Source organism: Hylobates moloch, unplaced genomic scaffold, assembly GCF_009828535.3.
Source record: "Hylobates moloch isolate HMO894 unplaced genomic scaffold, HMol_V3 SCAFFOLD_3, whole genome shotgun sequence".
Classification (NCBI taxonomy): Eukaryota; Metazoa; Chordata; class Mammalia; order Primates; family Hylobatidae; genus Hylobates; species Hylobates moloch.
Window position 1 is genome coordinate 55,472,570 of NW_026652278.1, and position 17,039 is coordinate 55,489,608.

Consider the following 17,039-nt stretch of genomic DNA (forward strand, 5'->3'; position numbering starts at 1 on the left):
AATGTTAATATCACCATGGCAACAAGAATATGCTTAATGCAGTAGACACATGGCTACTTTCCCATAACTCATATTCCTTTGCTAAGGCTCTCAAATCTCCATTTTCATTCAGGAGGTTTACATAACCCTTAAAAGAAAGAAAAGAAGTCTTTGTCTTTAATGCTGTTGAGCCTATACTAGGAGATAAACCTATTAAAAAATATGTACCAATAAAAAAGAAATGTATGTGTGTGTGGTCTCTGTTGGGATAAACATTCAAATGCTAAAAAAAAAGACTGCTATAAGTGGTTTTTATTTTCTCACTTGTGATTTATTGTATTTTGTTTAAAGCATGATTTGTGTAATCAGAGGAAAATATACAGTCATCCTATGGTATCTGTGGGGATTGGTTACAAGACTCCTGAGGATGCCAAAACCCGTGGATGCTCAAGTCCCTTATATAAAACAGCATTTGCACATAACCTACACACACTCTCTGTACACTTTAAATGATCTCTCGATTTATAATGACTAATACAATGTAAAAGTCATGTAAATAGTTATTACACTGTATTTTAAAATTTGTATTCTTTTTCTATGTTGTATTATTTGTTATTGTTTTTTTTTCCCCCAAATATCTTCCATCCATGGTTGGTTAAAACCATGGATGTGAAATCTAAGAATGTGGAGGGCCATTTGTATTTTAAAGATATGTTTGCAAATGCATCACTACACAAACCAAAGTAGAGTCTCCAAAAGCCCTACACCCTTGTCAAACCATCGGGAGTTTGCCACACTCCTACTGGAGCCAGGCTCACCTCTTCTCCATGCTCCAGTAGCTGATGTCCTTTCTAGCATCTTCTGGTGGTCACTTTGGGCCTTCACAGCCCAGAGCCTGAGGCCCTGCTTAAAACACTCTTAATTTTGAACAAAGCTTGGCAATAGACTTTTAGCCTAGGCTTAGCCCAATTAGCCTGGGCCTGACTTCCAAGGTCATCTACAGAGCTGAACGCAAAGTCTCCTTGCTGCTCATATAAACTTGTCCCTCTGCCTCTGACATTCAGCACTTAGGTTTGGTGCACTGGTCTAAAATTCTATTAGTATCCTGTGAATTTTTCCATTTCCCTTAATGCAGCTGAGTTTAGTTTGGAAAGCAGCTCCTAGACCAGGAGAGATTCAAGTTGAAGTAACAGGAATTTTGATAGGCTAGGGAGAGGAAAGCAGGTTTGCATAGATGCTGGGTGACCAGGAGTGGTGGACAGGAAGGCCAAGAAGTGATTTATTCATTCATTTTTGAATTCAATAAATATATACTGAGTCCCTCCCAGCACCAGGTACTGGGCTATACTCCAGGGATTCCAAAGTGTGTAAGATGACACAGGTCTGTTCTTGGGGAATTCAAAGTCTGCATGTGAGATGAAAAACAGGATGTGGGAGAGAGCTATATTTTATTACATTTTTACTTTAGCCCTCATAGGATTGTTATGACAATAAGTGTAAAATGCCTAATAAAGAAGCTGGATAATAAATTATAACTTAAAAATCATTATTACTATAAATCTCACCTGCAGAAGAAAAGAAGGGAATAGACATTTACTGAGCACTTATTTTGTAGCAGGCAGAATTGTTGATGTTTTTACATTCATTGCCTTCCAGCTGAATGAAGTGCAGCTGAACATTTTGGTGACTCTATTAATATGTCAAGAAAGGTAGATAGAAAAAAGGCTATCAGGCAGCAAAAACAAATCATCCACTGAAAGTCTGAGAGAATTAAGTTCATGTTGAAGTCACTAGCACAGAGCCAGGCACATGAGGACCAAAGGAAAACCTAGAGACAGATGATGACTAGGGCATCTCAACCTTCCAGGGGCTTAGATAGCAAATAGAGTGTGCAAAATGGACAATAGCAGAGAAATAAAATTATATCTGAAGCCTAATGTGAGTGGAAGTACAGGATGTGATGCTCACCTAGGGGGTCAGGGACTAACCGTCTTCCTTGAGGGAAATGTTGCATTTGCATATCATTATGACATTGAAGGGAAGGAAGGCCTAAGATGGATGGTGACATGGCTTTGTTCAAAATAACTTTCTATGATGATGGACATGCGATATATCTGTGCCACTTGATGAGACAGTAGCCACTAGTTATTGAGCACTTGAAATGCTCTTGAGAATAAAAAAAAAAAAATTATTTAAATCAAAGCTAGTTCCCCAAGTTAGTGGCTACTGAAGTAACATAGCCCAGGTGTAGAGAAAACAGTTTCCTTCCTCACTGGGGCCCAGAGGTGGTTAAGAGGCCTGGACTCTGGCTAGGAGAGATCTGGTAAAGGGGTTCCCACTTGGGGGAAATGAGATAGATTCTGCAACACAGTGGTATCCGGGGGCTCAGGAGGGGTCACCAGACGAACTCCAAGGAAGGGAGCACAGCCTGTGGTCTTTGGGGACACTGTTACAGAGGACCTATCCTTCAGCTTTGCCTTTCTGCTTTCAACTCATCAATTCCTGAGTTTTTAGAAAAGTCCCATTCAGCATTATAGCCTAGATGTAGTTATGCTTTGAGGACTTATGGGAGAAATTGTATTATATGGTTTGGCACCTTGGTGCCTGAACAAATTGGTAGAGTAGGGACTAATAAAGTACTAAGTATTGTCACATTAGTAATAAGTACTAATGGTAGAGTAGGTAACTCAAGTCTGAACCTTCAGGTCCAGCTTATAGTAGATGCTCTATAAATATTGCTAAATTGGATTGAATTTAGAAAAGAAATTCCCCAGATAATGCTCATCCATGGATACTATTCTGCTCATGCATGTGCTAAGCCATGTTGGCCTCAGGTTTGGACAGAACATAATTCTTTTAAAAAAATAATTTCTATCTTTATATTCAGGAGGCATATGTGCAGGTTTGTTACGTGGGTATATTGCATGACACTGAAGTTTGGTGTACGAAAGATCTCATCACCTAAGTTGTGAGCATAGTACCCAATAGGTAGTTTTTCAACTCTGCCACAACAGTAGTCTCCAGTGTCTGTTGTTGTCATCTTTATGTCCATGAGTACCCCATGTTTAGCTCCCACTAGTAAATGAGAACACGTGGTACTTGGTTTTCTGTTCCTGCATTAATTTGCTTAGGATAATGGCCTCCAGCTTCATCCATGTTGCTGCAAAAAACATGACTTTGTTCCCTTTTCATGGCTGTGTGGTACTCCATAGTGTATATGTACCATATTTTCTTTATCCAGTCCACTGTTGATGGGCATCTATGTTGATTCTGTGTCTTTGCTATCATAAACAGTGCTTCAATGAACATGTGAACATGTATCTTTTTGGTAAGACAATTTATTTTCTTCTGAATACATACCCAGTAATGGGATTGCAGGGTTGAATGGTAGTTTAAGTTCTTTGAGAAATCTCCAAACTGCTTTCCAATTTGTGGCCGAACTAATTTACGTTCCTACCCACAGTATATAAGTGCAGAAGAGAAGTCTAATACTTTTATTTTTCCACCAACAGGCTTAGTAGTTCAAGTATCTAAAAACATTACTCTCATTTTATCCAAACATTAAAATATCTTCAATAAAGTAAACTTTTGTATGATTTAGTAGGGTTCTGAATGTGGTCCGATACCTATCAAAACCTTGTATAAAATACCTAATATTTGAAAAAGGCAGCCCAATGGACATGTTAACCAGTCATTGATCTGTGCCATACGTGCCAAGTTCCTTCCTATACAACTAGAACATCATAAAGCTAAGTAGCTGGGCCTCAGTCTCTCAGCTTCTCTGGGCAAGGTGCCTTCACAGATGGAGATATAGCAGTCACAGGCAGTAGGAAGTAGAAGTGAGCCTTTTGATGTACAGTAATTAAAGATATTGCAACTATGTAATTCTCTGTTCTTAAGGATTCATACGATAAAAATAATGTTTGAGTTATTTTACACAAAAATTGTCTCTACAGGTAACTACAGGATTTCAGTTGTCAAAAGTGAAAACTCTATTATCCATGCTTCCCTTTCCACTATATATATCAAAGATTTTAAGGCATATATTTATTTTCCATCGTATTTACTGGCTCATTTTTGCTGCTTGGTAACATTTACTTTTTTGGTTCCGCCCTTCACATCTGTATATTTTAATCTGTAAACCACCTGAAATCTTTTTGGAAACAAATGAGGTAAAGAATCCAAACACATAAATCCCTAATCCTTTCAGATATCAAAACAAAAAGTGCTAAATGGCAAGACTAATAGAAGAAGGCTTTATTCAATTATCTTCTCAAAATGGGAAGTTGAATAATAATTTACAAGAGAAAGGCCAATGACAAGAGTGAAGATTAGATTAGGTGGTCCATTATATTTGATGAAAAAATTCAGCCAGCAAAGTATTAATCTATCTTCTTCAATCAATAAAGGGAACTTTGCAGGCAACCACATAATATAATTTGGCCTTTTGTTACTCTAGTGCACAAATGCTCCTTACTGAAATGACAATCAGTAGTAGCTCTGGTATGTTTTAGTTACATTCTCTTTCCCAAGAGAGCTAGAATGATTTGCAAAGACAGCAAGGGTCATGCATAAATTCAGACAGTGTCAGTGCCATCTCAGCAGACTCAGTTCAAAGAATGAAGAATGCTGACGCTGCATTGCAGCATTCAGTAGCTACTGCATTAACTCCCTGCAGCAGACCCATGAGCCTGAATAGATCTCCAAGGATAATCCAAAAGGAAATACTGATGATGTCAGACAAGATATCTTACATATACACAGTAAAATTACAATGCAAACATCATAATAAAAATTGAAAGAAAGGTGTTATTGAAACAGTTAAGTATGCCATAAATCAGTTACCAGAGCTGCTACTCAGAAGTATACATTCACCACTGACTGGGACCTGCTTTACTGCTGCATAAATTAGTTGGCACTACAAATGAACACAGAAAGCAACTCCTTCTATTGTGCACTCCCTTCAGTCACATCGCATTTGTTTCTGCCTATTATCTGCTTTGGAAATGAACATCTATTGCATGCAGGAAAGATTCCAGAAGTGTTGTCATTCTTCCTCTTCCCCAGCTCTCTTTGCTAGCAGGTGGTCACTCTCTGGGACATTCTCTCAGTTTACGGTGCTATCAAGAACTGCAAGACTTTATCTGTCATACTTCTTTCTTCACTGATTTAAATCTTCCACTCCCTACTGTATTTTGTCACAGGCAGAAAACAGAAATTGCAGTCCCCCAAGACAAAGGGTGCTGGTGTTTTTTAATCTGCTTCTAACCACCTCATCAATACCTCTCTCCAAACCTGGCTCTGAAGCATATGATTTATGGTTACAATTTGCAGCCAATTCTTAGCAAATGAGGCTTAATGATGCTCCCTTTATTGCTCTGACTGGATAGAATTTGATCCTGTCTGCATTCAGGGCCCTCTTACTTTCACCTGCTATTTCTGTTACCTTCTTGAGAGAACTATGACCTAGAAAGACCCCATGGAAGCTGGGAAGGGAGAAGCCTCTGTAATACCATAGTGGAGATGCTAGATTATTATACAATAAAATTGCTACAAATTTGGGACCTAAAATGGATTGCTTGAGGCAGCTGGCAGTTGCCTCAGTTTAAGCTCTTTAAAAAGAGTTCTCAGGTACCCTAAAGCCAGTCATCAATCACCCACTGCAGAGAGAAGCATAGCTCATTTGGGAATACGCAACAGCCCAAGCCTCCTATTAAATAAAATCAAATTCCACCACAGCCTTCAGCTCAAAATGCTATTAGACCTCATTAATTAGGAAAGACTGGGAAAAATGCATTTCTGAATCAGTGAAAAGTCTGAATTTTAACATATTTTAAACAAAAGCACAGTGTAAGTACTTTAAATCATATATGGTAACTCAGGAAGGTTAACAACGTGGGTCTGATGTCTCCACTGATTTTTAATCAATAAATAAGCATCTTCTGTAAAACAATGACCACAGTCATTGTTTTAATGCAAATGAACACTTTAGAATCACTTGGAAAAGTCTGAAAATACTGTAATATGTCCCCTTAAATTGCTTAAACATTTCTCTAATCCTCGTTTTCAGCAACATCAGGAAATTTCTGAACAAAGGCACAAAGACAAACTTCGAACACTACCCTGACATAAATTTTCCAAATGTCCTAATTAGAAGATGTAACTTAATAAGGTTTTATTATGCTATGAATTACAGAAATAAAACCAGAAGAATGCATCTTGAAATGAACTTCAGCTTCAACACTGACATACCCTGTTTATACTTGACTTAAAGAAGGGCTTAACTTTGTCCTTCAAAGTGTCAAACTAGGCCTTGGATCTGCCATATCAAGGATGTAGTTAACGCAATAAGAAAAATTGTGAATAAAATTGACTGACGCTCTCCAGTCATTTAAACTGATGAAGGCTTTCAGCAAGCTCATGACAACAGGATAGGAAATAGCTTTTCTATTAGTACAATCTCAGGCCTTATTAATTTTTATACAACTAACAAATTATAAGGGGAAAAGTAAAATAAACCCCTTTAAGTTACCTAGGGGAGAGAATAGTGGTTAAGAACTTTGGGGCTGAAATCCTGCCTCTTCCAACCCGCTAGCACTGTGATCCTAAAGCAGCTACTTTTTATCTCTAAACCTAGGTTTCTCCTTCTGTAAAATAAGGATAAACTATACCTTTCCTTATATTAGTATGCATGAGATAAAATGCATAGCCTGGCATCTTACAGTCAGGAACGACTTCAGAAATGATACTATTTTTACTGCTGATGCAACTACCACTGTACTGCTGTTGCTGGCATTATACTCTACCTCCCTATCTAATCTAGTTCCATTTCTCTTCTAAGAAGTGAGCGTTCAGCAAAAAATAAGACTTCAAATGCTACTTTCAAAATAACAGTGCTGCTTGTGTTACAGTGATCTGATATAGTGTAGATGTATGTCCCCACCCAAATCTCATGTTGAAACGTAGTGCCCCGTGTTGGAGGTGCAGCCTCGTGGGAGGTGATTGGATAATGGGGAAGGACTTCTCATGAATGGTTTAGCACCATCCACTTGGTGCTGTCCTCGTGATAGTGAGGGAGTTCTCATGAGACCTGGTCATTTAAAAGTGTACAGCACCACTCTTCTTGCTCTCTTGCTCCTGCTCTGGCCATGTGATGTGTCTGTCCCTGCTTCGCCTCCTGCCATTATTCTTAAGTTTCCTGAGGCCTCCCCAGGAGCCGAGCTGATGCCAATATCATGCTTCCTGTACAGCCCGCAGAACCAGGAGCCAACTGAACCTCTATTGTTTATGAATTACCTAATCTCAGATACCTCTTTATAGCAATGTGAAAACAGACCAATACACTACTGCCGCTGCTGTTAGTGATGATACTACATCAGGCACCGGCTGAGTGATTTACATATGCTATCTCTTTTAATTTTCACAGTGACGCAGTGAGGGAGAGGTGATGTTTTATAATTGTTTATTTAATTTCATAATTCATATTATCTCATCTCATAAATGAGGAAACTGACAGACACAGGGAAAAAAGTGAAAGCCAAAATTTGAACCTAAGGAGTCTCAGAGTCCAGGATTTCAGCCACTACTTCATCCTGCCTCCAGCTTCACTTGTACTTCCGACAGTGTTTCTGATGGTCAAGCTGAACACCAGTTTTTAAATTGAGAGCAGTGTTACTCTGTTTGGATGTCCAACCTGCTGTGCAGTGGGCCATATGACATTGTAATTCCTTTCTTCAATGGATATGAGCTTATTCAGGTTACACAACCTTGTTACTCACTATGAAAGTTTGTAGGGGACAGAAGATAAAGGCAAAAGATGGTCTCATTATTTGGGTTCTGTAGTTTAGGCCTCACCCAGGTATTCCAGAACATTCCCATTGTAAGGTCAAGACTCTGATCTCTAGAGCACTGAGTGCCATCTGACCAATTTCTAAGGGTTTCAGAAATTTTAACATAGGGAACTATTTGTTGTCCCCAGCCACGATTCCTTGAATCGCATGTTCTATATATGCATTTATATATTTATTTATCATCCATCCCAGCTAGCATTCCTGATCTTGGTTTACCTCTTCTGCTAGGAAACAGGCACACCTATATAAAATCACGAACATACATTAGGATGAGTACAAATCATAGCCTTCACCGACTGGAAGGACTCTTGGAGGCAATTTGTCCCAATCTCCTCATGTTGAGGAAAGAGAGCATAAAATTATTTCAAATGCTTTAAAGGCATTACACATTGCTGTGCTCTTACCCTTGCAGTGAAGTCCACAGCAGCCGCTCGGTTTAACAGCAACGTGGCTACATTGATATTTCCATAGTGAGCAGCTATGTGGAGCGGAGTGAAGCCACTCTGTAAAGAAAACATAGCAGACGTTCAATTGATTCCTGCCAGCCCCCTGCCTGACAGGCAAATATCACAACCCTGCCCAAATAAAAATGAGGAAGCAAAATATGCTGAGGTCTATGTTCCATTCTGTACTAGGTTTCGATCAGTGCCAATTGCTCACAGGGTTTCTAATAAACCCCAAACTTACAGGCAGAAGAATAGCCAGGGAGGAACCAAGGGTGGAGACTGAGCAATTTTAGTAATCCAATAACAGAACTATATAAAAGCCAACATTTCAAGAAATTAAGATAGAGATGAGAAAAATCTTTATAGCTGATAGCTTGATTAGTGCCGCTGTTTTATTACTGATGATAGAATTGTGCATTGAAACTCAAAATTCAATTAGTTTATATCTTTGATATAGATTCAAATTAACCAACAGTAAACGCCAATTTTAATGACAAAAGCAATTTTGGGGGGAAGAGGTACTACCACAAAATTGGTTTTATATAATGGGCAATTGTATTCCATGAAGAATCCACAAGTTAATCTCTTTGTTATCCAGTGCCTATTAAATAACACATGTTTTTGGATTGTTTATACCAAGGTCATTTTACTTCCTTAAAAAATGCTAAAACATGCAGCGATTCACTTAGTCCCCAAAGATTGAAACCTTATAGGAACTAGATGCATTTCTAATTTGTTAGCAAGCTTCTTAGCCATGCTAGCTATCTCACTGAGTCTTGTAGAAGGGTGGGTCACATTGACACCATTCTGAAATACCTTTCCTTTTGCTGACACCACAGAGGGTAAGTGTCATGCACAACCCTAAAAAACGAGTCCTGGATGAGTAGAATGACAGGGTTGTCTGCAGCTTTACATATAGCTGATAAACATCTAAAGTGTCCAGACTCTTCATCTCACACAGCTCTATTGCAATACCCTTAAGAGTCAAGGATTCCTCATCTCTTTCAAACACCAGGTTCAGCTGCAGAAAGCCCTGGTAATCAAACTACTGCTATCTTATCTGGCACATGCTCCTTTGGGGAGAGGAGGGATTGGGGATAAAGCAGGTATCTAGCCTACAGAAGGCGATGCAAAGAAGAAGGGAGAGACATGAGGCAGCAGCACTAAGTCATGGGAAAATGATGATGCAGATATAGACTACACGTATATGCATATATACATATATATATACCTCTGTTGTTCTATTCACCACCATCTAGGTTAACACATTTGGAAGCAAAGAGGAGGAAAAAATGAACGGTTAGTTCACTATTGGTGATATGGATTGCAGAAAGCTCATGACAGCTAAGTAATGAGGATGGAAGCTCTGATGAAAGCACAATAGGCACAGAAAGAAAGCTAGACTGAATGATGGGCCACGCAACGGCCTAGTCCAAATGCCACATTTCCATCACAGAGACTTTCAGGTACCACATGTCAAGACGATGGGAATTTTTGGCTGCGGCTCTTTTGCTGCTGGCATGCTCTCCGCAGCTGATCTATGCTCAGTGCCTGGCCTGTCATCTTGGATATCAACCAGAGGTTTGTTTGTGTACACTGTCTTTAGCATTTTGTAATTTTTCACCCTGATGTTTGAGCTGAAGTGTTGAATATATTCCAAAACTATATTCAAAGGAAAGAAATGATCACTGCATAGAAATTGATTTCTTTTGAGGTGGCCTCCCTTTTAGCACGCATAGGGCCGCATTCCCCTCACCCCCTAGCTTCTCATGTGAAGGGAGGCTGTGCCTTCAGTGGCTAGCTCAGACACACTCTGTTCCTCCCTTCAATGAAGTTAAAGGCATGGCATAAGCTTGCCAAGAAGGAGACCGGGTGCTCTTAAAGGTTGTGTGTCTAACACTGGAGAGTTGCATGACAGGCCCGTGTCCCTCGTGCCTCACCTTTGATTCCACATCTGCATTGTTGTCATTCTGCAGCAGCAGGGCGGCGGCTTTCGTGTCGTCTTTTCGGGCCGCGATATGAAGAGCTGGGAGACGCACTTTTCCTTTGGTGTCATTCTCTAGCAGGAGCGAAACGACTTGGTCATGACCTTGTTGCAAAGCCACTGCCAATGGTGTGAAGCCATCCTGCAAATAAATGGATGGGTCAAGATGGGCTCCAATGAATATTTTCTTTTTTATTAAATTAACAAACAAGAAGGCAACCAAGTGACCAAGCATCAATTTTTGTTTGGGGTTATTAAAACTAACAACATATTCGAATGGACAGAAATGTGAAAAGATATTTTCAAAAAATATTTATCTATACAAAGTAAAAAGCACTAAGAAATTTGTAATAAGTTCATGGGTTTTGGTTTTCTTTTCCATTAAAAATTAATATACATTAATTGGGAAAATTTTGAAAATGTACAAAAATACTACATACAAAAGTTGGTATAATATCAATATTCATAAAATAATCTCAGGGCCAGGTGCGGTGGCTCACGCCTGTAATCTCAGCACTTTGGGAGGCAGAGACGGCCGGATCGCCAGAGGTCAGGAGTTCGAGACCAGTATGATCAACATGGTGAAACCCCGTCTATACTGAAAATACAAAAATTGGCTGGGGGTGGTGGATGCCTGTAGTCCCAGCTATTTGGGAGGTCGAGACAGGAGAATAGCTTGAATCCGGGAGGCGGAGACTGCAGTGAGCCAAGATCATGCCATTGCACCTGTGTGACAGAGCAAGACTCTGTCTTAAAAAAAAAAAAAAAAAGAAAAAAAAAAACTCAGGCTAAATCCAGGCAAAGTTTTCAAAGGAGCTCATTTAAATAAGATGTAAATATTTCTACGGATTTTTGAAAACTGAGATGTATGCCTGTCTGGTTCATTACTGTGCCCTGTTGCCTTGCATATTCCTGGTGCTGTCAGGATAAGTGAATTCATGAACTGTACTCATTGTTGCTTTATGAAAGATCTATGGAGACTAAGGTCTCTAGAGCTAAGAGAAAGACTCTTGGCTTCTGTGACCAATGAGAGAAGACAACACAAAGATCATGCAAAACATGACTTTATACATTTATTCTGGTTATTGTCTTTTTTCTTTTTAAATTTTATTTTAAATTAAAAATTATAAATATTTATAGGGGTACAAGTGATATTATGATTTATAAATACAATGGGGACAAATCCAGCTAAGTAACATCTTCATTACCGTACTTATTTTCTTGTGGTGAGAACATTTGAACTTTATGCTCTTAGCAATTTTGATATGTACATTATTACTAACTCTGTTAATCAAGTTGTGCAATAAATTTCATAAACAGCAAAATAAAAACAAAAACTTATCCCTCCTCATTGACCATTACCTCCTGTCTCCCCATTACTCCCAGTTCCTAGCCTCTGGTAACCACCATGTTCCTCTCTGCTTCTATGAATTTGAGTAAAACATGACTTTAGAATAAGTTCAGACATAAGTACACACATACATACTCTATACATTTTGAATCTTCCCTTTGTGTTGCCCTGGGAGTTGATAAAGGGGACACAGCTACAGATTTCACTGCAGTTAAATTAACTTGTGGATTACCTAGAGTTGCTGAATGTAGAAAAAAAAAGCACAGGGTAGAAAATCCTAGGACTGGCTCACAAATTATAAGTCTGCAATGGTTTCATTATTATATACTCAAAAGGGCATTTTTTTTTTTAACTAGAGAACTGGCATGCAAGTTACTTATTATTTTATTTGGGTCATGATATTTTATTTCTGTAGTCATGTGGTAAAGAAAAGCATTTGGAAAACACATAGAAGCACATATGCACCAAGGTCTTCCTAAAACATCCCTTTCAACATTCCTTCCCTTGCTAGCATATGGAGAAAGGCTCTCATAATTCATTTGATTGAATGCAAATCAGCACACTTATACCCAGGATGTGCAAAACATTGACTCAAAGCACTTAAGGGACATTATTGCTCAGTATTGTCCCCTATAAAATCCTTTCTGCCATTGTCTGTACTGATTATGCAGGTACAGACTTAATTCTCCTCTGACACCTGTACTTATGCTATTCCCCCCCAGCCTGAAATGCCCTCTTCTTTTCTGTATGTATATAAATCCCCTCTACCCTCCATTCTTCAAGATCTGGCTTAAATGCCACCTGTTTCTTTTAACTTTACTACCGAAGACAGCAGGAAAAAGGAAAACAATAACATAACCAAAACAACTAGAAGGTTATTCCCCGAAGCCTTAAGAAAGATAAAAAGCAGGGAAAGGCTAGATACATCCAAGATATCACAAAAACGATATCATAAGTTTACACTTAAAGGCAGGAACTTTAGGATATAACAAGAAAAGTAGTCTACATGTCAATGTTAATATATATTTTCATTTTCATAAAGATACATACATGTATCTAATGTGTACACATGCAAGCAATCGGGTAAAATGTTATCTCTAGGGAAAATTAACAGATTTCTTGCTTCTTATTGTACTTTCTCATTTATGTAAGGTATTACTTTTGCAAAAAAAAAAAAAAAAGAAAATATGCATTGTTTAAGAGTGTGGCAAAAGGAAAATTGTGTTTTAAGATTTAATTTTGCATCTCACTTAAAAAACCTGAACAAAAGCTAAGGGGTAAAAATGACAGTCCACTTCTGTTCTGAATCCAAACAAAATGGCTACATTTCCACTGATGTGAATTTTAAAATTCACAGGACCTATACATAAAGGAAACTACTTTATACCAGAAAATAAACTGCAACTGAGCCGATTAGCAGTGACAAGAATATGTTTCCTGCATAAGCCAATTAAAGACACAAAGATACCAGCTCTAAGGTGTTAATAGCTAAAATTAGCAGCTCCAGATTTTGTTTCAAAACCGTTTAAATGGTGTGGTTTGCTTTGTGCAGTTATTCTTAAGAGAAAAATGAGCAGAAAGGAAATGTGATAGAGGCTACTGGAAAAAAGATCCATCCCCTGGTTGCTCAAGGATATCCAGTACCTTGTGAAGCGTCTGAAACATAATAGGTGCTTAATAATTACTCATGGAATAAACGCACAAACAAATATACTGCATGCTTCAGAATCGTAATTAGCAAAAGGAAGATTACATATATATAGAAAAGATATGAGATGCAGTACACAGTAATATAAAAACATTTTAAAAACCACAATTATACTGAAGTCTTGCTACATATATACAAGATTTGAAGAGTGCCAGGCTTACTGAAAAAAATACATTTGAAAGAATTTGGCAATATCCCATCGTATAGTGAATTAAAGATTCTATTAAAAACTTGCTATTTAAAGGATCCTTTAATTGCCCCCTACTGTTTGTTCTGTAAATACAGACTTCTCTATAAATGACACCAATATTATTGCTAATGAGAGAGCAATACAGTAATTAGAATATCATTTGAATAAAATGTCTTATTTCCTGTTGTTCTTATTCTCCAATACCAATAATCCAAAAGAAGAGAAAAAATTCAAAGGTTCAAACATCTCTAGGTAATTAGATGTTGTTTATATAGCAATATAACAGCAATCTCCCTGAAGACATGAACGTGACTTATTAGACACAATGTTTCTTGTTTTTTCCTTTAAAACTACAAAAATAATATGAAATTAAATCCATGTAAAAGAGTAAAAACTTTAAAAATATATATCCTTTGCCAAAAGACTGAAGTAGTGATTTGAAGATCTCACGTACTATTTTTCTTTAAGTTAGCTGTAGGGCTTCTTTTTGGGCCTTGAAAACTTAAAAAAGTCCTGGAGAGCTCTGAGAGTTACTGGTAATTGGTTTACAATCTAATTCAAATCTATTAGCAGTAAATTGGGGTTATGTTTGCTTCTAAAGGAGAGATACTTAGTGATCTGTACATCACAGTGTAAAAAAAGAGTACTACACCATCTTCACAAAGAAAGCTATGGAATCACTTTCATTAGGTTATTTACAGTACTTAATATTTCCATCCAAAAATGACGATGGGTTTTCTCTTAACCAACAGTCTCTGCCTGTCTCTATTTCCCCTGTCCACTAGGGCACAATGTGTGTATCGTACTGTGCTTAGAATAGCTACTCTTGAGTGTGAAGAGAGGCACCGCTCTCTGCCTAGTAAATGTTTGTTCTTTTTTGTTTGTTTAGAGACAGGGTCTCACTGTTGCCCAGGCTGGAGTGTAGCGACTACTCACAGGTGCAACCACAGAGCACTACATCCTCAAACTTCTAGGCTCAAGTGCATCCTGTCTTTAGCTCCTGAGGGGCTGGGACTACTGGTGTGCGCCCTTGCACCCTGCTAAATGTTTGTTGTTTTGGTATCAACCAGTAGTTATTTCCTAACTAGCTTTAAGAATACTATTAAAATAATAGTATATTCTCATGATAAAAATTCCCCAAAGTACTGATGGGTATAAAATAACAAAATGGGTATAAAAATCCCCAACAGTACGGATGGGTACAAAGGCTCCCTCCGAATTCTCAGGGCAAACCACTGGTAACAATCTACTATGGACATTTTCCTATATCAGTACATAGAGCCTTGTCTCATTTTTAACAGTGCTAACAGCATGTTATTGTCTAAATATATGAACATTTACTAACAGGTTTCTTTTTTGTTTCTTTCAAAGCCAAATAGTTCTGAATAAACAGGATTCTTATTGGTGTAAATTTAGATTCTTTCTGATTTTTAAAAATTGCTATTATTAATTGTGTTGACAAACATCCTTGTATACTATTTTTGCATCCTAATGCAAATATATCTATAATATATATTTGATATATCTAAGATTTCTATAATATAACTTTTTAGAAGTGGAGCTGCTACGTAAAAAGGCTTCTAAATACTAGTTTTTTGATAGTTACTGCCAAATGTTCTGTAAAAGTGTTGTAACCAACAATCAATTTCACCAGTATTGTAGGAAAGTTCTGATTTCCTCTCCCCATCAAATTTTGGTTTTTAGTCTCATGGGCAAAAGATGAGATCTTATTTTTTATTTGACTAATAAATTAGTATTTGACTATAAATGAGGATGATAATTTTTCATATATTTATGTTTGTTTGTGTATCTTTTGTGTGCGCTATCTCTTAATTTATTTAGTGGTTTCCCTAGAAGGTATAATCTCAAAAACTAAGTGAGATTAGATGCAGTGTCTCTATTGCCATCTTTTCTGTGCCATTCAGGAAGCACATCAGCATGCAAGCAAGAGTAGTGGTTTATAATCTCTATTATAACCCTGCATCTGCCCTAATTCACTGTTTTGCTAGAAATAAAAAATACTCAAATATTGATCCTTTATTATTAGCAATAGATTTCTGGTGACATGCTTAAGTGATTCCAGTCTTCCATTCAGATTAGTTTAAAAAATAAACAACATTACCTAAGACAGTACCAATGGTCTAAATAACTTTCTATTTTTAAATAATTCTTCTATTCTAGACAGCAAAGATTTTTTTCTTCAAATACCACATCTATTTAACACTTAAAAATGTGTAATAGTTTTGGCTGGGCGTGGTGGCTCACACCTGTCATCCCAGCACTTTGGGAGGCCGAGGCAGGTGGATCACGAGGTCAGGAGTTCAAGACCAGCCTGGCCAAGATGGTGAAACCCCGTCTCTACTAAAAACACAAAAATTAGCCAGGTGTAGGTGGTGGGCACCTGTAATCCCAGCTACTCAGGAGGCTAAGGCAGGATAATTGCTTGAACCCAGGTGGCAGAGGTTGCAGTGAGCTGAGATCACGCCTTTGCATTCCAGCCTAGGTGACAAAGCAAGACTCCGTTCCCCCTCCCCCCCAAAAAAGTGGAATAGTTTTATTTATAACTATGAATTAAGTCTAATTAGTTAACTTAAAAAATATACAAATTCAATCATTATAATTAGGTAAACTTAAATTTGGAAAAACAATTTAAAAGTAATGTTTTATTGAAAAGATAGTTAACATCAATTATTCCAAAACAATGATTGCCTTTGCCTATAAGGCAAAATTGTAAGAGATAGAAAATAATTCTCAAGCAAACACATTAAATATTAAAATAATAGCATAATTATAGAATAGAATGGGGCATTTAAGAGCAGAAAGTATCTAAGCAACAGAAGATTTTTAAAAATTAAAAGTAGACTTATAGTAATGTATTTCATGAAAATTATGAACCCACACATTAATATAAAACTTCAATTGAAATACTACTAGTAGGACAAATTCACAACTCCAGGTTTTCAAAATGCCCTATAAATATGTGGACCTACCCACAGGAAAAAAACAGTGTCTTACCTCTGTGGCTAGGCTCTGGCTTGCACCATTGTCAAGAAGAAACTTGACAACTTCCAGGTGATTTTCCTGGGCTGCCATATACAATGGCGTGAAACCATTCTGCAAAATAAGAAAAAAAATGTTTGTCTGCAGCTTTCCAGAGACAATCTATTTTTCCATGGTATTGATGATTTATGCTCCAAGAAGTGCTCACATACAATAAATTTAATAATACTTCCATATAGATATATTTATTAGAAAACCCAAGCACCATAGCTTAAGCTAAATTCCTGATCTGTGTAATTCAAAATTATATTTCATAATTCATAATTTGAGTATAGATCATAGTTAATAGTTCATAGTTAATAGTCCAAGTATAATTCAAAGCAATTTACTCACTTTAAAGAAATAAGTACACTCACTTAGTCATCAACCACTTATTGAGAGTCTACCATGAGTAAGTATTTTACTAGATGCTATGAGAATATGAAGAAAAACACATTTAGTCATTGTAGCTCCCAAGCATCAATTATCTGT

General features: G+C 37.4%; 1 protein-coding gene across 10 annotated transcripts in view; it reads right to left on the minus strand.

Moving 5' to 3' along the window:
- The window catches only part of ANK3 (ankyrin 3), a 364,937-nt gene that overhangs the window by 225,837 nt on the left and 122,061 nt on the right, over positions 1 to 17,039 (minus strand). For 6 of the 10 annotated variants that reach the window (XM_032137992.2, XM_032137980.2, XM_032137966.2 and 3 more), the window contains exons 5-8: positions 16,524 to 16,622; positions 10,216 to 10,401; positions 9,507 to 9,530; positions 8,234 to 8,332 (exon numbers count right to left, since the gene is read on the minus strand). In XM_032137992.2, the coding sequence (XP_031993883.1) occupies positions 8,234 to 8,332; positions 9,507 to 9,530; positions 10,216 to 10,401; positions 16,524 to 16,622 (408 nt within the window). The remainder of the gene's footprint in view (positions 1 to 8,233; positions 8,333 to 9,506; positions 9,531 to 10,215; positions 10,402 to 16,523; positions 16,623 to 17,039) is intronic. The other 4 variants (XM_032137947.2, XM_032138001.2, XM_032137998.2 and 1 more) reach the window with 1 other exon arrangement.